The following is a 19,988-nucleotide window of genomic DNA, read 5'->3' as shown; positions in this document are numbered from 1 at the left end:
AGTTAAACTACTCCTTGACCTAATTCTTCTTCTCCATCCAAAGGACACAAGCCTCGTAGATAGCCTTGAAACCAGGATATGCAGCACAACGCTGAAAGATCTCCTCATCAATAGTTCTCGCCGATTGGAGCGAAGCAGCGATGAAGAAATCAGTGTAACACGGCTTGTCACCCAGCAGGAATGGCCCTTTATCCTTGTTCGTCATCATCAAATTACTCAGCTCGTTCATCTTGCCCTCAACAGCTTGCCATGTCTTCTCCTCTTTCTCTGGGTCCATCAAGTCTTCCAGCTTGCATCCCATTCGAGCTTCATTCTTGGCTCGAAAATACTCTTGAGCTCGTGGCGACAGGATGAGGTTCTCACGTGGTGTGACGGAGACGCGGAATGCGGGACCGACGGCGCCGCGAGCTTTGGTTTCGATCTCGCGACCGAGCTCAGAGCTAGGGGAAAGTGGAGGGTCTGGGTAGGTTGATTCGAGAAATTCGGCTATGGCGGGCGAGTCCATGATGTATTTGCCGGTGGGGACATGGTGGATTGTTGGGACAGTGTAGCGAGCGGAGCTGGAACTGGAGTCGTGAGCCTCTAGGCCTCTGGTTCCGGTTAGTCGGCTTGTCATACTAATAGAAGTGAAGAGGATATTGATCGAGAGTTCGTATAACTTACAGTTCCTTGAGCTTTGGCTCAATATCAGGGAATTCAAGGAAGATAGTCTCGTAAGGAATGTCCTTATAGTTGAGCATCAACCGGATCTTCCAAACAACGGGCGAGAAGCATGTGTTCTTAATACATGCAAGATCATACAAGATAATCTCAGGCTGTCTGTCGGCGGCCATTGTGTTGCTGTTGATCCAGGGTGATAAGTTGAGGAGCGAGGAGTCGATGATCTGGTCTGGGGTTTAAAGGATGATGTTGCATAAAAAGATGTCGGGAGGAGAGTTGCCTGGACCTCATTCGTGCTATAATTAGTAGCATTTCTGCTGTTGTGTAAATGCGGTGGCAACAAACCAGTCAGATTTGCCATGTCATCCCGTCCTAGCCGAATCTAAACTTATTGAGGAATAGCCAATAGTAGATCGGTGAATAGATAAGAATGTCATAAACGAATATCGAGTTCCAAAGACACTGGACAAAGAGTGCAGCATTGTTATCGCTCTCACTAATAGAGCAATTCTATTGAATTTCAAGGCTCCTCTCCTTGAACATCCTGAACCTTCAAAATGTCTGTATAATTAACTTCACGATTATCTATATGAGTATCTATATAAGAATCGAAAACTGGAGTAATATAGTAAACTTCAAACACAAGCACACAAGACTTTGTTCATCCACCACTTGGACACCTCAGAATCGCACCATGTGACGCTGAGAGTGCAAGTAACCGTCCCATCTTCGAGTCATTCCATTGATCCAGAACAGCTCCTTAGCATTGGCAGGAATAGTATCAAAGACATCTTGAGCATCTGGCCTGTCTGATGAGAATGAAAGTTTAAAAGAGGCTTCAGCCCTAACGCACATAGGTAAAGAACAGCCGAACAATGAGTCGCAGGATCATTGCGAACCTATAATGAACATCTGGTGCTGGCGTTTCTAGCTCAAGGGATAGGAGAGTATTCTTCGAGGTGAAGAGACGTGCGCCAGTATACCATCATGTCGGATTCTTTGAGATATCCAAGGTCGATGGCAGCTGCCTGAGTGGCAAAAGACTGTTAGGAGTTTGTGTTACAGTCTGTGGCTTCAAATTGTAGCAATATACTTGTGAGATATTCATAGAAGTCTCGAATCCCTGTATAGAAAATGCATTGCGTAGTCTACTTGATGGGTTGACATATCATGGCTGTGTAATGGCTCAGCTCCGCGGGCAAGAAGCTTACAGCTCTTCAAAAGTCATTTAACAGACATGGTCATGAAGATCATCAAGTCCACTTAAACGACTCAAACAAGACTTTCATAGACTAAAAAGCATCCAAGATAAGTTTAAACAGGCTATTAATCCTCTAAGCTATCTATATAAATAAACCATACAAAAGACTAGGTAATACTATTTTGGAGTACAGGTATCAAGCGCTCTCTCTTACAACTTCGCCTTAGGACCACTTCCGTTCTTACGGAACAGCACATCGGACTCAGGATAAGGATCAAACACAATGTCGTTAACAGGGTTGACCTCCGAAGCACGATGGAACAAGTCCTCATAAACCTTGCCATCATAGCGACCAAGGGCACTGTCGAGTTGCCAATCAGGGAATGACCAAGCGTCAACGAGTCTGACGGCGTGAGGTCGGATCTCATCAAGCAGTGAGAGAGTTCGCTTTGTGCGGGCGAGCTGGATTTGGCGAACTGTTGTGGCGGCGCTGGTGAAGAACTCGGAGGCAGAGCTCTGGAGGTTATGCAGAGCGAAGAGCTCGAAGAGCTTATGCATGATGGCGAGGGTGTTGGGGTCGAGGGACTTCTTGGTGGTTTCGTCTTGGAGAGCTTCGTGGAAGTTCTTGACGACTTGGTACTGAGCGTAGGCAGTGGACAGACGCCAGAAGTCGATGAGGAGGCTATTCCATGATTGCTTCTCCTCATCGCGGTGCTTGAGAGCCTCAAAGGTTAGGAAAGATACACGCCATGCGAAAGCATCAACGAGATCTTGGTCGCTGTCGAGAACGTCGAAAGCAGCACCGATGTCCTGTCGGCGAATGAACTCCTTGAAGATACGAGAGATGCCGTTATCGGGAGCCTTGCCGGCGAGAACAGCGCGGGCAGACTTGAGGAGGTATCGAGCGACTTGCTGGGTAAGCATGTAGTTGTCACCCTCCCATGTGACAGTAGGAAGATAATCAGCATACCAGCTGCCAATACCAGAGAAAGCGGAGTAACCGTGACCACCGCAAGCGCGACGGCAGACTTCCAGACCTTCAGCAGCAGTGGTGGAAGCAAAGGCCTTGAGAGAGCAGGAGATGGCATGGAGGTCAGCAAGATGATCGCTGCCAGGGCTGAGCTCCTCAGGGCCAGGCTTGCGCTTGGCGTCACCAGCATCACGGCGCTGAGCCATGCGCTTCTGGTTGGCGTTGTAGAGGTTAATCATAGCGCGACCAGTGAAGAACAGTGCATATGAGGAAGCGAGAAGGGGTAGAAGACGGTGCTGAACCATTGTGTAGTTAAGGACTTGGTTCTCACCAGTCTCGCTAGCATCAGCATCACGGTCCTGGAACTGTCTGCGAACAGCGCAGTAACGCGTAGCGATGGTGACACCACGAGCAAGAACGGAACCAGACTGGAAAACAATGGATGATCGGATGAAAGTCAAAGTTCCGTAGATGAGAGCTGGGTTTGAGGGACGGATGTACTTTCCGGTCTCGGGGTCAACGCCGGAGAAGCGGTTCAGCATGTTGACGTGGGGAATCTTGACGTTGTTGAAGAGCAGGAAGCCGTTATCCATGGTGTTGTAACCAAACTTGGGGCCGATATCGCCGACGTGGATATCGGGAAGAGGCTCATGGGTCTTCATGTCGCGAATGGGGACAACGAAGGGGTGAGGACCGTAGGGCTTGCCGTTGAGGATGAGCTGCGCGACGACGACAGCGTGGTTGGCGGCCTTGCCCAGAGAACCGATCCACCACTTTGAAGCTGTGAGGTGAGGCGAGTGGATAGTAAAGGTCTTGTCCTCTTGATTCCAAGTGGCAGTAGTCTCCAGACCGCGAACATTAGAACCGTGACCCAATTCGGTCTGTGCGTAGCATCCGATGATCTCATAGTTTCGCGCCCTCTCGAGGAAAAGCTTATGCTGCGCCGGTGTACCCTGCTCCTCAAGCGTCTTCAAGAACATAGTGGCGTGAAGACCATAAGGCGTAGGCTCACTGATCAGATCATTGGCAGCGTGATGCTCCTCATCGTTCCAGTTATGCTTGACAGATAATCTCCTCAAAGCCTTAGCCCGAGCAAGCGCAGCCTCAAGTCTATCTGTTCGCCCCCTGAAGTAGTTCTGCTCCTTGTCAAAAACAGGATCAGCCTGCAGAATCTTGAGAATCTTTTCATTTCTGTCGAGGACTTCTTTTGTGAAGAGGAAAGTAGACAGCTGATCAACGTTGATGTCAGAGTTGGCGCGTTCTTGGGCCAGAAGCTCTGAACCTTGGGGGCCGGAGGGCTTGAGGGCCTTGACCCAGTCTGGATTTTGCGGAGGCATTGTGATGTGGATGTGTCTTGTTTTACCCCGGATTGTGGTGAGATGGAGGAGAGAGGTTGATGATGGGATCAGAATGGGTAGATTAAGGGGAGATTGAACTTTATGGGGCGTCGCTCGGTCCAAGCGATGTCGGGAAAATCGATGAGGCTAAGACTTGGATACCTCGGCTTCTCTAAAAAGTGGACCATGACGACGACGCTATTAGAGGCTGCCTCGGTATGTCTGATACATGAAAGATGATGAAAGATGTCATGACATTACAATATCATGTTTTTGTAGTATTAAGACTGTTGTAACTATTTTTTCTTAATTTCTGACTCTTCTGCCCTTGAACTGTGCCGCTGTCTGTTCTCCAAAAGATGATCAGAGATACCGCCGAAGACGGCATAAACTCCGACGGACATCTCGCATCTTTATTCTTCCTGATCCGATCAGATAAGATAGCATGCCGAGGTTTTGCATGGGATAGGGTCCGGGGTACTCCAGATGATAAATGGGGTTCGATCCGACTTACTCGTGACAGAAGATGGCAGGTGATCAGACCTTGACTCTTTAGCTCAACGCTCTGCATGAGTCCGTTCGACGCCTGAGATATTTTTCGCTGTTCTAGACTATCACGCAAGAGTTGGAGAAACTAATTTCCGTGGGTTCTAGAACACATTAGCCTTGCCCCTGACTCCGCAGCAAGGTCAGCTCTATAGGGTAAGTTCAAGCTCGAGGTTTGCTGCCAAATAACATCAGAGTCGATCTACTACAATGAAGCTGAAAGAATACTGAGTGAGGAAGGCATAGTCACTTTTCATAATTTGTTAACATATTTCGTAGTGCCATCTGGGGATATCGTATTTCTCTCCAATGTTCCTGGGGTTTCCACAGTGTCAATGGTAGAATTGGCTTATGTACTGACGAGCTCTCAAAGGGTGTCCCATCTATTTTTGCTCAGAGAATAAGCCAGGCTCTACTTAGTCTACCCTAATATGATATCAGAGTTTTCAGTTCCAAAACATCTCACTCAAAGAATAAAGCTGGCACGGTTTACCTTGGCGACTCAAGTGAGCCAGAACGAAACAGGAAATGAATGAGCGAGAGTGAAAGACGCGTAAAATTACATCACAGCGTTGCATATCAAAGATGACGTAGCCGCGGAGGCTTTTCCCAAGTATCCCTTCACAGATTGACACGACGCATTCCGCGGGCGGGCCAATCTCTAATAAGCTTTCGTATAAATAAATCGACGGTGACAGCCATGATGTGCTACATGGGTCGCCCCACTTGGGTGAACTTAGCGATGTACGAGCACAGCCCTGTAGGCGAAAGAGAAGAATCATTTCTTCTTCAATATTAACAAAAGAAACTTTATGATACTGTTACTTAGAGTTGAATGCCAAATGCACTTAGAGAGATGACGTACAAGCCTAATTGCCGACGGAAAACTGGCGCTCCGACTGAGCGCAATGCAACTCCGCCTCCGAGTCGGAGGTCAAAGTTCCAAACGTCGAGGGCGTTTGTGCCGAATTCCCGGGAGCTGCCACCAAAAAAAAACCGTGATTCTAACGTATCTAGTGTGAGCAGCTTGAAACAGGAAACCTCCGAGTATACTCGTTTACACCACGTTATCTCAGCTGAGGCTTAGGTACCTCTTCATAAATGCCATGATGTTATTTTGTTGCCTCGAATCCTTCCATCGGCTTGTTGACGCGTCCGGGTCCAGCAAACTCAATCACCAACAACGGAAAAAAGTCACCCCTATTCCCATCACATAAACCGTGCCGTGCTTACGCTTCTTCAAAAGGCGCAGTCGTATAATGGTAGCCCCAAAATGGCACTATCGTGACATGAAAACCCGCGGCGTTGTCAGGTCCTTAGGTCCAGAACGTGTCTCGACCAATCTCGGCCGCTTCTATTGGTGGAAGCGTAAACCTCTCCACTGGAACTAACCTGGTCGGGTAGCATCCGAGAAAATACGCCTAGCCACTTCAGAAATCCCTTGAAACTCGGTACAGCAGTAGCGCTGTTGAGCTGGTTGGTGCTGGTTATAATTATCACCCCGTTGGACCCCTCTTTTTCGTTCCTCGGATTCGAGAGACTGTAGACACTGCGTTCGAGGGATATATCATGGAGTCGAGGCTTACTTACAGTGATGCGAGTTCGTCGGAGGAGGTTATTGTGAGGAGACTTCCTCCCAGGGTCATTTTTATGCGACACATGAAGACCAATTGGCTCAAGTATGCGACGGGTTTGTTGCTCATACTGTAAGTTATTCGCCAAGCTCTTTCAAGGTCCTCGCTCATGGGTCTGTCTGCAGGTCGACCAGCCAGTTAATCTACATCACCCGTCTCGGCAAGGGAATGGTCCGTATACCAAACGACCCCTACGATTTACGATTCGGCCACCTCAGTCACGATAGTCCTGAAATTTGGGACGATAACCATCAATCATTCCTCCGAAGCGCTCGTCCTGTACCGGTCCACTCGCATAATGATTACACACGGCATATCCCACTATTTGAAGCCCTCGGCTCTGGGTGTATCAGCATCGAAGCAGATGTTCATCTACGACATGGCAATCTTTTTGTTGCGCATTCGCGATTGAGCGTGAACCCTCACCGAACGTTACAAGGAATGTACCTGAAGCCCCTCCAACGCATGTTGGAAGCACGCAACGCGGGAGTAAAGGATGATGACTGGCAAGGCTTCTTCGAAATGGCACCCAAGCAAACCGTCACGCTCCTCGTCGATCTCAAAACAGCTGGCCCGGAAACATTCGATGCGTTGAATGCCCAACTCCAGCCTTTGAGAGACCTCGGCTACTTGACATACTGGAACGGCACAGAGAGAATCATCCGACCTCTCACTGTCGTTGGTACCGGAAACACTCCCTTCGAGTCAGTCTTGGCCATGAACTCCACGCATCGCGACATTTTCTGGGACGCCAAGCTCGAGAGTCTCGTCTCGACAGGCGATGACTTCTCAACAAACCCTCCCACATACAAATACAACCGCTCCAATTCATACTTTGCTTCAACAAGATTCGAGAATGCTATTCTCTACAGATCAAACTTCCAGCGCGTACTGGATACACCGCCGTCAAGAGAACTGGACATGGCATTGACGCAGATTGAGCAGGCCAAGGCTCGTGGCCTGTTGGCGCGGTACTGGGACACTCCCTCAAAACCACCGAACGTGAGGGATATCGCATGGAGGGTGTTGATAGACAACGGTATTGGAATCCTGAATATGGATGATATGGGGCTTGTGAGAGGGAGGGCCAGAGGTTGGGGTGCATTGGGCCGTGATTATCTTTGACATAGCGAATTGCTTTATACCCTGTTATGATAGATTATACATTAAATTCCCGATTTTTAAACTGTTGACCACTTTGACCCTCGATGTTTTCACCAAAAAACGTATTCTCTTCAGCGCTCACAAACCCCGGCAGACTCCGTGCATCCTTGGGACCAGCTGCTCTAGACCAATTATACGAGCATAATTATGATTGGTAGAAAACCTTTACAGCTGCCGAAAGCGTAATCCTGCTGTCATCCGTGCGTGGCTGCGCCACAGCCAAAGGTCTTCCGCGGGGCCCTTGTCCGGCCGTAAGCATGAGTGACTGTCAGCAATCTTACGACTTTCAACATACTCCACTCGCGACATGCTCTAATACCTCGTTCCTTTCGACAAGCGATATATTGCATATATAGTAAGAATGTCTCGAAGGCATCTAGAGATTTTCAATCCTGCGGCCAATGTTGCAGGGCCATCATCGTTCACGCAGTTCCCCTCACTTCCAGCAGAGATACGAGTCTCAATATGGAAATGGGCTCTCCGACATGAAAGAATTATCAAGATCTTTCTCCGATCACACGCCAGATTTTGTGCCAACCGTACTAGATATGGTATTCGATTTCCTCCAATAGAACCCGGGGAGGATGATCCATCCTACTATCCCGTTGTCGCCGGCCACCGACTCCTTAGCAAACTTCTTAGAGTCAATGCAGAATCCAGAGAGGTGACGCTTTCTTTCCATAGGATGCGCCTGCCCTGTTGGTTGACGGCCCATGCATCCAAACATCGCATCACCCCTTGGACTTCTGGAGCGATATATATCAACCCTGAATATGACTTTCTTCATATAGAGCAAGACACGATGGCCATAGTGGACTTTGTATGCGACTTGAAGACGAAGCATGATCCACGTAACATCGGGATTAGAAACCTTGCTCTCTGTCGCAATCAGTTAGGGGGGCGCGCATACGGCCTTGACGCAATCAGTTAGGGGGGCGCGCATACGGCCTTGACGCAATCAGGCCATCTGAAATCGAATCCTCAAAGATGAGGATGTTCAGAGAAATCATCAGCGGGCTTGATGAAGTTTGGTTGGTTTATATCCAGGCATCTATTCGGGGGATGATTGGTGGTGAAAATGAAAGGTCAACAATCCGCAAGACGTTCTTCGAAAGGTCATTTCCCATTCACGCTTTGCCACACAGCTTCGATCGTATTGGGCTTGATCCTCGCACTGTCGAAGACGATCTGAGCCATCTTCACGTCCGCAATCCTAAGCGTTTATATGACTCATGGCTTCAAACCCTAGAAAAGATAGAAGTAAGACCATGTGAAGAACAATACCGAATTTTACTTGGCTTCAACCCTCGTCGATCGATTTGTAACCTTAGGGATGCCGAGGATTGGTTACAATCAGAAAATAGTGGCTGGACAACACAGCCTGAAAGTACGTGGTCTTCTCAAGAACCAAAAATTGAGGGAGTTGCAGCTTCGGAAACCCGGGAATCTGAGGATGAAGACATAAGCAAAGCTGTAAGACCGGCGTTTGGCTTTTGGCTCTTCCCGGTTGATGCATTCTGTGATGCGAACAAAACTCCAGAGTCAGAAGGTTATTTCACTACGTTTGATGTTAGGAAATACCGGCCTGAGCTGGCGATTCGTCGGCTGAATTAAGGAGACATGGATCGGAATGTGTCGAAAGAGGTTGATGCTCACCATGCAGTCGCCTTCGAACGGCGATACTTAGACCGCGGACAGACATCAAATAATCCGGTGGAACCAGCTTTACCATACAGGAGACAAGCCTATGGACCGTCGTTTACTTTGGAGGATGCCTGAGTTGGCAGCTATGGTGGAACTCAAATTTATAGCCTATGCGTACGTCATTTTGATATCTAAAACCGTGTTTTTCGCCTCGAAAGAGAAACATGTACTTTTTAAATCTTGGTCTTGATTCCAAACCAGTTCCCTGCCAGGACAGCGCGTGATGCAAACAAGCAGCCCAGGCCTAGAGCTAGGACTCCCATCAGGAAGCCGCTCAGAGCTTGAGTTCCCATCTTGTCTATCATTGTGCCGCTACTTGGAATGGCAATTAGTAAAGAAAAGCTGATGACGAAGTTCATGGTTCCTAGACCGATCAGCGGTGTCATAAGTTAGGTGAGCTGGGAGTCGTACCATAATATCGTCCGTAATCTTTTGGCTCGCATGTTTTGCCAACACATACTAAAACTGTGAGTAATGACTCCCTTCAAATCATCAGAAATGAACCTTACCTGGAGTTATAGATAAGAAACCCCCAGAACAAAAGCCCCAGAGACCTGTAAAGACGTACAACACGACACTGTTGTCGCCAAAGGGGACAAACAGTGTCCCCATAAAGACCAACGTCAACGCCATCATAAATATCAAAACATTGTAATGGCCTAGCTTATCGCCGACCAAACCGGGAATAACACGACCGAAAGCCGAAGCACCACCGATGATGGAGACGAGCGTATAGCCAGTCTCGGCTGTCAAACCAGCTTGAATCGCAAAAGTCGGCAACAGGCCACCAATTCCGTAGAGAACGAACTGAGTAGCGAAGAACATAACACAGACCAGCGTGAAAGCCACCGATCGGAAGGCAGAGAAGTTGAGAAGAGATAGGCCGCCTTTCTTGGCTATCGGCATGTTGACGAGCTTGACAAGTCGACGGTAAGGAATGAAGCAGATTGTTCCGAGGGTGAAAATACCGAGGATGACGAAGGCCAGTATTCTCATCGACCAACTCCAACCAAGCTTAGGGAGCAATGATCGGAGCATGATGGGGAAGATCACTGTTCCTGTCGATGAGCCGGTGAGAGCTATCCCGATAGCAAAGCCGCGCTTCCGAGAAAAGAGCTTCGCAACCACTGCTACAGGGATTGTGCCAGCGATAGCGGTCGACAACCCACCAAAGATTCCGAAACACAGCATGAAGTGCCAGTAATGCTTACACTCAGCTAGCAGAACAAACATAATGACAATCCCGCCTCCTCCAACAATACTCATAGCGAAAGGACCACGCTGGTCAAGAAAAGAGCCGACTTGAATCGCGACCAGCATTGATACAAACATGTACATGCCAGGGATCCAGCCAATATCACCAGCTGAATAATCGGAAAGCTGATTCAGCTCGAGGTAAGATTGGAATGTTCCGACAGACTGCATCATGCCTAGACGACGTCAATGACGGGTAATAGATAGGGCTGAAGTCTGTACTTACCGTATGTAGGCATCAGGAACAAAAAGCTGCCAAAGACACACACCCAGGCTGCGAAAGTTGTCTCAATGTCTACAACCGCTGATTCGTCGTCCAACGCAGAGGGCGTATTTGTGGTGGCGGTCTGTGGCTCACTTGCCGCCGTCGCTTCGGCAGTCTTTTCCGGCGAAGACATTGTTGCTCTGTTCACTGCACCAACTACTTCACCTAGAAGCCCAACTTCGCGAACATTGAGCGAAAACAACCAGATGTTGCCAAGGAGAGGTTGGAATTGAGGACTGGGAAAAAAAGACTGGTGTCGGATCGCGTATCCGACGCCGGGTATTGCACCTCCAAAATGTGATTAACCCAAAAGGTGCATCAGAATCGCAGGTCTCCGCGATCGCACTCCACTTTGGTAAATTCATCATCGGAGATTACAAATGCATTTCTGGGCAGGGTAACCGTTTCTGTCATAGGAGGGCGTTCTTTTTGCGGAGTGCATGAATGTCCTGGGCAACTGGTAGGGCGGTTTTCGGAGACGGTAGTCAAATACCGTTCATGTATTATTTATCTGCTCCTATTCTATGAAGTATACTAGAGTCTGGTTTAAAACACGCACCGGACTGCTAAACGATTTTCTCATTACTTCCGCTTGTGCCCTGCGGACTGGCTGATGAGCTCATGATGTTTGAAACCTAGGTTGACTTCCTTGAAGCCAAGATGGTGAGGGCTCACATATGATCAAAACTTGAATGCTGCAATTTAGTTCATTACCCCATACCATGCTGAAAAAGAGACTCATCACGTTATATAGAGTCCTTGGTCTGTTGATCACACCAATCCCAAAAGTCAGCCGCAATCCCACTACCGCCATCCTCTTTGGTCTTCAAGCTCTGGACAAGATCCTTCCTCGGGCTCGGATGCCATCTTCCCCAAGGAATACCATACCTACCACCATCCTCAAGCTTAATCTCTGTGCTCACACCAGCCCAGAGCTCCGAATACGCTCCTCTCTTAGGTGGATGCAGAAAGACTTTATTCGGAACCCTGAGATGCCAAGGCACGCGGTCCCAGATATTGGTCGATAGATTTCCTGGGTTCTGGCAAATGCAAATAATACCATCTGAGCGCACACGTCTGTCGAATTCGGAAGCGAGGAACCAGTTTGCTGTTTTTGAAATGGTGTAGTTATGTGTTGGGTCTTTGGATTGTTTGCCGGGAGTAAGCTCAGCCAGCGAGATACCGCCAGGAGGGGCCATCATGTCCATTACACCTGAGCCTGTGAAGATGACTCGTGTCGAGGGACCAGGGTTACTTCTGGCTGTTTGCTTCAGCATGGGGAGCAGGAGTTTGGTGAGGAGAAAGGGTGCCAAGCAGTTTATTCCCATCTGAGGCTCGTATCCTTGGGCAGTAACTTCGTGTGATGGTGCGGCGCTAATACCCGCATTATTCCATAAAACGTCGAGACGAGTCTCCTGCGCAAGGAAGGCTGATGCGCAGGCTGCCACGGAGGCAAGATCATTGAGATCAATATGCAGAGTCTTGAGATTTCCAGTGCTCTCTGGGTATGCTGCCTTGATGGTCTCGATAGTCTTTTGTGCTTTGGTCGCAGTTCGGGCTGGGAGATAGACTGTGCCTCCTTTGGAGTAGAGCATATTGACCAACTCTAAGCCGACCCCATTAGTGCCACCAGTTACCATAAACACCCTGCCTTCTAATGAAGAAACATTGTCTTCGGTGAAAGTAGGCTTGGGTGGGAATAGTTGCGTCCAGGCGGCTTGCATGATGTCAGATCAAGAGATAGTGACGGAACGCCAGGCACAAGTAAATTAAGTGGGATTCTGCCTTGAATGAATTTTGCAGGAAGGAAGAGTTATTATTCTTTTTATATGTGAACAAGTTTCAGCTTATCAACCCAATGCTGTCGTTTCCTTCATGAGTTCTGACACCCTGGTCATTCAGACTGTCAGATTGAAGGAGCCGAGAGTATTTGTGGTCAGAATGCACCCTTGGCGTCAGCGCTCTTTCACAACTACCATATCATGGATAAGGCAATGGAATTAGCGTTTAATGATAAGTAATCTATCGTTCAGCTTTGCAGAGATGCCAGAGTTAAAGGCCTTTCTCCCCGCTGAGACCTCCAAAAGTTAGTCGTCTGGAGTATCCCACTATCCATCAAAAACCACCACCGCTTCGCAAAAGACTCGCCAACCTCCCAACCCATCGGGTCCCACGGTACAGTTCCCCAAACCTTCAAGCTTCCATACTGCATATCACGCGCAAACTCTTCTTCGTTAATAATAGAGAGAGACTTGAGAAGTTTGTCCCGCAATGATGCCCAGGGCAACATGTCTAGGTATGATAGGTGAGGGACGCTCTTTTGTAATTGAGTGGGTGCTATGGCAGATGGAAGGCTGTCGGTTAGGGCTTTGATGTTGAACCCTGGCAACGGCCTACATTCGAGGTCGAGGCGCTGGGCTATGACGGCTAGAGCGGTGGCGGCGGTCAGGTCAGTCAGGATGAGGTAATGACTGTCCATTGTGGGCTGCTCAGATGTGTATTGGGTATGAAAGAGGCTTGCATCCCACATTTCTGTGACAGCCATGCTTGAGCCCTCTGTAGATGACTGCCCAGGACTAGAACCTGCATCTCTTCTCACAAGGGCTCCTGCGTCCTCATTGACCTCATACTGTTCCGGTTGCTTCTGTTTACCCGCAAGCCGTGACCCTGGAATAAAGTCAGTCATGTCATTCCGCGTAGGAGAGCAATCATGCTTCATACGCCTGGCTCTTTGTGACAGCCTGTTCTGGATCCGCTTTCGCTGAGCAGGGTCTGGGACAGCAGTCCAATCATCTTCGGTAGATTTCACAAATGGTTCCCAGTTGGGCTTCATGGTGGATAAGAATGACTGAGTCTGGGCAAAGTTGAGAGAAAGCTAATGTGATAGAAAAAAGATGACGACTTCGGTCGAGAAAAGATGACAGACGGCTGCTGATATTGTCGACTTTCTGACAGTCAGACTTGTCAGACTGCATAACCGAGATGAGTGACCCAACCAACCACAAGCTGGACTAGTCCATACAGAGTTAGTCTTTTGGCGTCACCTTACCGAGAGGGAAGCCTGGCTAGAGTTGTCCCGATGGTACTTGTGAATCGGCACAGAGATGATTTTGATGATTGAGATGTACTTGTTGACTTTTCAATCCCGAACGTAGTATGATTTTCTTGATCATCTCAATTGTTATAAGATAACGTGACAGAAACTCTTTTCTTCTTTATTTTTCGGCACAGATCGATTCTTTCGTATATGTCTCATCACCTCTGAAACTGGGCCAGTATCCTTCGAGCGCCAATCTACCAGAAGCAGCAATAAAACGGCTATGGGGGGCATAGCCGTCGTATGAGTTCTGAGAGTATGATCCCTCCAATCTTTCCACCAACATACTCCTTGAAAGCATTTCGAAGGGAAAAGGCGGCACGTACATACATCCCAATATCTAATCGCGTTCGGCCTTCGGTAAGCATATTGATGGGCGCGGCTGGATGCCAAAGTTTATAGCTGCTTTAACGCTAGCCTTGGGCAAAGCTGATAGATGCGAAGATGAGGAGCAAAGAACCTTGGAGATTCATGAAGCTGGCGGCAAAAGTGCAATAAGGCAGCCCGTTGAACGATGTTTCTTTAATGTCTACAGAATATGGACACGACATGTAGCAGACGATGCTTTATATACTTTGAAGGTAGATACCATAGCTCAACAGTGATTCAAATCCATCCACGAATGAATCACAGCGACCATCGCATCTAATATTACCAACGCTCAGTGATTGAACAACACAGTCTGAAGATATTCATTTGTGTGTCTCCATTTGACAGCTCGCTTGGATTTGCCCCAGTCAGATCCACACAGAAGAGAGCCTTATTGTTATCTTGGGTTCATACAGCTGGCTCCGGTATGATGACTTAACTCAGCAGTTGATGAGAAATGACCACCAGGAGTGGTACTAATTGCTGTCATAAATACCTCTATTTACTATAATGAGCACTGACAAACCAAGGTTTATCGAACAAGCCAACTTGATCTGTTGAGAAGACTAATTATATAGTTAAACTATGTACACAGTAAAGCAATACAACACAGATAGTATGTGAGTTAGGAGTATGCTAATTGACTTCCTCGAATGTCACAGCGTCGAGGTTGGCACCGACATTGGCACAGCTGAATCCAAAGGTAATGCTAACATAGTCATTCTCAGACAGCATGTCCTCGGTAAGCGTGCAAGTTATATCGAACGGGGCCCAGCTGTTCACAGCGCCGCTAGGGCTGCCCATTAGAGTCCCACCCGGAACACGATCGTAGTTGTTTGGGTCTCCAAGGGTACAACCCATCGCGAAAGCATTGCATCCATCGCTATTCACGCTATTAGTGTAGTAGTCGACGCGGATATAGCCAGCGAGGCGGTAAGAGGCTGCTTTGAGGTCTTTCGTGTCGATCTTCTGGTAAAAGTAGTTATAGTACGCATTTCCGCTATCGATTTCAAATTCGAGTCGTCCAGAAGCGGGTCCTTCGAAGGGATCGGCGAGGTCGCGGTACACGGTCTCGGAGCGAGTCGATAGCCATGGCTCAGTAGTATCGAGATCGAAGCTGCTGTTGATGACAACAGGGGTTGGGTCTGGGTCGGCTGCTGTAGTCGTGGTCGCAGTCTCGGTAGCGATTGTTGAGCCCTCGGTTGAGGTGGCCTCCGTAGTCGCTTGGGTGGTAGTAATTGCCATACTAGTCTCAGTATTGGTGGCAGCCGTAGTAGTGTCGGTGGCAACCGTGGTAGTGTCGGTGTTGGGGATTGCAGTAGCCCACTCGAGCTTAACAGAGTCAAGGTAGGCAGCCGAATTAGCACAGGAGAATCCAAACACAACGCTGTAGTCGTCATCTCCAGCTAGCATCTCGTCGGTGAAGGTGCACGTAGTGTCTATCTGTGACCAGTCACTGGCGGAATCCTCAGCGCTTGCCCGCATTATCGAACCTGGCACGGGAATCACGCTTGTCCCAGATCCAGTGACGCAAGCGCTGACGATAGTACTACAGCCGTCGTTGCCTTGGCTATAGCTATCAACGCGGGTACGGCCTTGGAGATCATACGAGCCCGCCTTGAGTGCTTGCTTGTTAATCTTTTGCATAACAAGACTGATATACTGGTTGCCATTGTCGCTATCAAACTGGACTTTACCAGAGGCTGGACTCTGGAAGCCACTGCCAAGAACCAGGGGACCCCCATGCTCCGATATCAACTCCCATGGGGCAGTCGTACCGTCTTCGAAGTCAGCGTTAGTGAGAAGAGGCTCACCGGCTGTCGTGGTTGTGGTAGCACCCTCGGCAACAGTCGTCGATGCTTCAGTACTGAGGGTCTCCGTGGTAGCATCAGTGGCTGTGGTGGCTGTAGTGGCTGTCTCACTCTCAATCACAGTCTCACTCTCAGTAATCGAAGTGCTGGTCTCGACATAAGTGGAAGATCCAGCAGTTTCGGTGGCAGACGTAGTGATGGCCTTGGTAAATGACGGTTTACAGGGGCTTGCATTGGCCACTGAAGCCAGGGCCGCAAAAGCAGCAACAATCAGCTTGTTGGAAACCATCTTGGGATGATCTGGATGGACAAAATAAAGGAGTGCGAGGGGTAAATAAAAATGAGCGAAAGGACCCAAGGCGTATCCAAAGACATGAGCGCAAATTGGGAGCTTTCACCCTTTTTATTCTGTAGTTTAAAATGACGATGGGGGTCTGGACGCAATAGCTTGACTACACGGGCCACTAAGACACACTTCAGCTGCACTTAAGCATATTTTACAGCGCCACTACTGGGTTGATTGCAGTAGCGCCTCGATAGTCTCGAAAAAACGCGACCGCCAGGATCAATAATGCACTTACTTAGCTGTTTCAAGAGAGGGCTTTGTTAGTTAACTAGGGACTGTTTATACAAGTCGAGAAGAAGAAAAAAGTTTAGAGGAGTCAGAACAAGCACTACGTCGGTTGTCAAGGCATTGCCTGAAAAGATGCAATCCGCAAGTGTGTGCAGTTCACATAATCTCTATACGCCAGGACAATAACTCAGTATTTATCAAGCATAAGTACAAAGACAATTAACTATGCGGTGCACTAATAATGTTTTATTATTTGCAGTTTGTAAAAGATGTGAACTCGGAAAAATAGTTGAACTCTGGCCAATCTTTAAGATGATCACAAGACTTGCATAATATCAGGCTACATCACTCTATCCCTCCCTACTCACAACATCTTCCACTCCGTTAAGTAGATCAAACTTCTTGAACTGTCTCGCAGGAACGCGCCTCTGGAAAAGGATGTCCAGCTCCTCAAATGTACGACCCTGACTCTCGGGAAGCCGGAAATAGCACCAGACAAGACATACAAGACTGATTCCACCAAAGAGAAAAGCAGTCTTACTGCCCCAATTGGCCTCATCAGTATTGAGCATTAAAGGCATGACGATTGTGAACACGACGGAGGCGGCAGCCTGCACTGCTGTAGCCACAGCAATGGTCTTTTCTCTAAGACGGGTAGCTGAGATCTCGGAAATGATAACAAAACAGATGGGACCGACAGTCATTTGGTACACAAAGGTCCAGATATCCATCAGCGTGGCTGTTGCCCATATAGCACCGGTAGTGCTCGAGATGCTAAGGAAGCCGATGATGAATAGGAGAGTGGTCATAACCATCATACCCGCATTATAGATCGTGCGTCGACCAAGCTTGAACTATATACTTCATGAGCTGATGCGTTGAAAAACTGGGACTGGCGATTATACGTACCCAGTTCAGTAAGAACCACGAGAGGACCGTGCCAGTAAAGCCTAGAGCGGTGTTACCAACACCCACTAGAGTACCAAGTCAGCATGTCAGTAGTTTTCGGCTTTAGTAACACGCACTGTTAAAAGAATCAGAGGGATTCAGGCCGGCCTTTTGGAAGAAGTATGTTGCATATCCAATAAGCGGATTACCACCAATGACTTGAATCAGGTAGACCATAACTGAGATTTCGGTGCGAACCAGATTCGCACTCTTGAAGCACTCCAACCACGACGTAGACGACTCGATTTCTTGCTCCAGAAGATCTGTTTGTTCGATTCCCACAAGAGCCTTGTCGATATCGGGCCTGTTGGCGGTTGAGGACAGGCCCATGAGCGCGGCACGTGCTGCCTCACGTCGGCCTTTGCGAACCAGCCAGTACGGACTTTCAGGAGCAAAGGGTAGGCCAGCGAGAAGGATCGTTGGCCAGACCCATTGGATCGCAAAAGGGATCTTGTACGCCCACTCGTCCATACGGGTCTCTACACCAGCTGCACAGCCTTGGGCAATGAATTGACCGATCACAAACGCCATATTTATCGATGTGGTGAGGAAGCCTCTCAGTGCCAGTGGGCACACTTCTGAGGCGTACGTTGGTGCAATGACGACGTAGAATCCATAAGCCAAGCCACCGAGAATCTCGCCCGCACAGAGCATGTCAATGCTTGTGGAGAAGAACTGCACAAAGACCAAGGCAATGGACCAAACGCAGCAGATAGCTAATGTCTTCTTTCGACCAAACATCTCGAGGGGATAACCACTGGCCAGTGCTCCAAGAACTTGACCAATCGGATTGCCCATTCCCAGAGCCGTCTGCCACGGCGCAGAAATCTCATAGCCGTCGCCGCCATGAACCCGCTCACCATATTTTGTTTGGAATGCGGGCAGGGCGTAGAAAGAAGTGATGATCTGGGCATCAAAGCCAGCCATTATAACGGCAATGCCAAAGAAAAGAGCCCAGAAGACGGCCCATGGATACTGGCGAACGGCGTCACGGAAGCTAAGATTGTGCTCTTCGACGGTGAGGTCACGCGTGGCATCGATCTCAAGAAGTTCAGATCTCTTAAGGTCTGCCACTTCATGGTTATCTCTATTGGCTTCTTTGTCTAGGGTTGCCATTTTCAACAAAGATGTAATATAATGGAGATAGTGAGGGGTTCTGAAGGAGGTAAGAGGAATTAAGTCGCCTAAAACGGCGAAGCATGGTGATTAAGTATGTATCGAAGATCAATACACCCAGAGATATCTGGCTTGCTTATCCTTATCACCAGTTCTGCAGGGACCAGCCTAGAAATGCGATACCGGTAGCACCCCGCAGACATGCGTGTGCACGAGATAGCATCTCATTTCCCTATCGATAAAATGTAACACGCCAATGCAACGTTTCTTGGCCCCTTACGATAAGTAGCCATGGCTACGTAGAGCAGGATCGTACTAAAATGCGGGGAAAGATATCGGACAGGGTTTGCCGGCATTTGCACCGACTGTTTGCCGGGTATTGTGCCTCAACCGGGTTAGTTGGGCTTCTCTAAGATATCATCCATAAATGTGCAAGACTCCTTCGTGCTCATTGATACTATCTATCGTAACGCTAGACGACAGAACCAGGCAAATCAGCTCACCTAATCGACCCATCTTACATTATAGCCACCAGGTACGACACAAGATGGTTGCAACCGGCTCTCTCTCCGGCCCTCTGTTCTCACCGGACCTGATTGGAACTGATGTTGTGACATCCTTCCCTGAAGGTTACACTATCCGACCTTTAGAGCGAGGGGATTACGCAAAGGGATTCCTTGACTGCCTCAGCGTACTCTCTGATGTAGGGGACGTGTCCCAGGATCGCTTCGAGGAGAGGTTCGATTGGATGAAGACACAGGGCCAAGGGGTGCATCACCACGTGGTTATTGAGCATGAGAACCGAGTTGTCGGAACCGGCGCTCTTATCGTAGAGAGAAAGTTGTAAGTTTTCTAATTGGTGAACTAGCTGTCTTGTTGCTAACCTCGTTTCGGCAGTATTCACAATCTTGGATCAATTGGACATATTGAGGAAATCGCGATCAGGAAGGATTTCCAAGGCAAAGGCCTGGGTCTAAAGTTACTGGCTAGCTTGTCGTCTATTGCTAAGAATGTCGGGTGCTACAAGACAACTCTGGGGACGAGTCCGGAGAACGAGCCGTTCTATGTCAAATGTGGCTACAACAAGTCGGGCAACATCATGAACCAGTATTTTGAAGAGCCCAAGGAATCCTATTATCGGGGATAAGCCCGAGAAACCACGATTCTCAATAGTATAGTCGTAGCTAGCCCGAATTGATATTGATGGTGAGCTCGACTCAAAGAAGCTAGCCACCGGCCTTTCCCCGATGTTTGCCGGTTCGCCGATTTATCGTCTCACCGACTTGAGGTCGATCACTTGCAAATTGATAAGAGCTAATTGGGTCCTACTGAGTTTCT

General features: G+C 48.5%; 10 protein-coding genes across 10 annotated transcripts; 3 read left to right on the top strand and 7 right to left on the bottom strand.

Annotated features, from left to right (window-relative positions):
• Positions 1-19: 19 nt before the first annotated feature.
• Positions 20-833, bottom strand: FVEG_11981 (hypothetical protein; the record flags this gene model as incomplete). The annotated part of the gene is made up of 2 exons (XM_018901309.1): positions 20-590; positions 664-833. The coding sequence occupies 2 exons, from the start codon at positions 831-833 to the stop codon at positions 20-22; spliced, it is 741 nt and encodes a 246-aa protein (XP_018759773.1).
• A 1,058-nt stretch (positions 834-1,891) lies between these two features.
• On the bottom strand, positions 1,892-4,256 carry FVEG_11982 (acyl-CoA oxidase). The gene has a single exon (XM_018901310.1). The coding sequence runs from the start codon at positions 4,166-4,168 to the stop codon at positions 2,072-2,074; it is 2,097 nt and encodes a 698-aa protein (XP_018759774.1). The 5' UTR covers positions 4,169-4,256; the 3' UTR covers positions 1,892-2,071.
• Positions 4,257-5,866: 1,610 nt separating this feature from the next.
• Positions 5,867-7,556, top strand: FVEG_11983 (hypothetical protein). The gene is made up of 2 exons (XM_018901311.1): positions 5,867-6,420; positions 6,474-7,556. Exons 1-2 carry the CDS (start codon positions 6,284-6,286, stop codon positions 7,471-7,473), a joined length of 1,137 nt encoding a protein of 378 aa, XP_018759775.1. The 5' UTR covers positions 5,867-6,283; the 3' UTR covers positions 7,474-7,556.
• A 245-nt stretch (positions 7,557-7,801) lies between these two features.
• On the top strand, positions 7,802-9,543 carry FVEG_11984 (hypothetical protein). Its single transcript, XM_018901312.1, has one exon. It carries the CDS (start codon positions 8,500-8,502, stop codon positions 9,124-9,126), a length of 627 nt encoding a protein of 208 aa, XP_018759776.1. The 5' UTR covers positions 7,802-8,499; the 3' UTR covers positions 9,127-9,543.
• FVEG_11985 (hypothetical protein) lies at positions 7,806-10,974 on the bottom strand. The gene is made up of 5 exons (XM_018901313.1): positions 10,697-10,974; positions 9,726-10,646; positions 9,628-9,675; positions 8,461-9,580; positions 7,806-8,425 (listed from the first exon to the last, which is right to left on the bottom strand). Exons 1-4 carry the CDS (start codon positions 10,866-10,868, stop codon positions 9,390-9,392), a joined length of 1,332 nt encoding a protein of 443 aa, XP_018759777.1. The 5' UTR covers positions 10,869-10,974; the 3' UTR covers positions 7,806-8,425; positions 8,461-9,389.
• Positions 10,975-11,481: 507 nt separating this feature from the next.
• On the bottom strand, positions 11,482-12,459 carry FVEG_11986 (hypothetical protein; the record flags this gene model as incomplete). Its single annotated transcript, XM_018901314.1, has 1 exon — positions 11,482-12,459. The coding sequence occupies one exon, from the start codon at positions 12,457-12,459 to the stop codon at positions 11,482-11,484; it is 978 nt and encodes a 325-aa protein (XP_018759778.1).
• Positions 12,460-12,764: 305 nt separating this feature from the next.
• FVEG_11987 (hypothetical protein) lies at positions 12,765-13,568 on the bottom strand (the record flags this gene model as incomplete). The annotated part of the gene is made up of 2 exons (XM_018901315.1): positions 12,765-13,402; positions 13,457-13,568. The coding sequence occupies 2 exons, from the start codon at positions 13,566-13,568 to the stop codon at positions 12,765-12,767; spliced, it is 750 nt and encodes a 249-aa protein (XP_018759779.1).
• A 1,269-nt stretch (positions 13,569-14,837) lies between these two features.
• Positions 14,838-16,301, bottom strand: FVEG_11988 (hypothetical protein; the record flags this gene model as incomplete). Its single annotated transcript, XM_018901316.1, has 1 exon — positions 14,838-16,301. The coding sequence occupies one exon, from the start codon at positions 16,299-16,301 to the stop codon at positions 14,838-14,840; it is 1,464 nt and encodes a 487-aa protein (XP_018759780.1).
• Positions 16,302-16,936: 635 nt separating this feature from the next.
• Positions 16,937-18,650, bottom strand: FVEG_11989 (hypothetical protein; the record flags this gene model as incomplete). Its single annotated transcript, XM_018901317.1, has 3 exons — positions 16,937-17,440; positions 17,496-17,560; positions 17,612-18,650. 3 exons carry the CDS (start codon positions 18,648-18,650, stop codon positions 16,937-16,939), a joined length of 1,608 nt encoding a protein of 535 aa, XP_018759781.1.
• A 547-nt stretch (positions 18,651-19,197) lies between these two features.
• On the top strand, positions 19,198-19,797 carry FVEG_11990 (hypothetical protein; the record flags this gene model as incomplete). The annotated part of the gene is made up of 2 exons (XM_018901318.1): positions 19,198-19,493; positions 19,548-19,797. 2 exons carry the CDS (start codon positions 19,198-19,200, stop codon positions 19,795-19,797), a joined length of 546 nt encoding a protein of 181 aa, XP_018759782.1.
• Between the last annotated feature and the right edge of the window lie 191 nt (positions 19,798-19,988).

The sequence above is a fragment of the Fusarium verticillioides genome, chromosome 4 (assembly GCF_000149555.1).
Source record: "Fusarium verticillioides 7600 chromosome 4, whole genome shotgun sequence".
Taxonomy (NCBI): domain Eukaryota; kingdom Fungi; phylum Ascomycota; class Sordariomycetes; order Hypocreales; family Nectriaceae; genus Fusarium; species Fusarium verticillioides.
The sequence above is the reverse complement of the archived record's forward strand: the minus strand, read 5'-3'. Positions and strand labels throughout refer to the sequence as shown.

Coding starts and splice junctions, on each gene's coding strand:
- FVEG_11982 (XM_018901310.1), bottom strand. CDS start 4,168: ATGCCTCCGCAAAATCCAGACTGGGTCAAGGCCCTCAAGCCCTCCGGC.
- FVEG_11983 (XM_018901311.1), top strand. CDS start 6,284: ATGGAGTCGAGGCTTACTTACAGTGATGCGAGTTCGTCGGAGGAGGTT. Junction 6,421..6,473: donor ACGGGTTTGTTGCTCATACT/GTAAGTTATTCG, acceptor GTCTGTCTGCAG/GTCGACCAGCCAGTTAATCT.
- FVEG_11984 (XM_018901312.1), top strand. CDS start 8,500: ATGAGGATGTTCAGAGAAATCATCAGCGGGCTTGATGAAGTTTGGTTG.
- FVEG_11985 (XM_018901313.1), bottom strand. CDS start 10,868: ATGTCTTCGCCGGAAAAGACTGCCGAAGCGACGGCGGCAAGTGAGCCA. Junction 10,647..10,696: donor GTTCCTGATGCCTACATACG/GTAAGTACAGAC, acceptor GACGTCGTCTAG/GCATGATGCAGTCTGTCGGA. Junction 9,581..9,627: donor AGATTACGGACGATATTATG/GTACGACTCCCA, acceptor TGATCGGTCTAG/GAACCATGAACTTCGTCATC.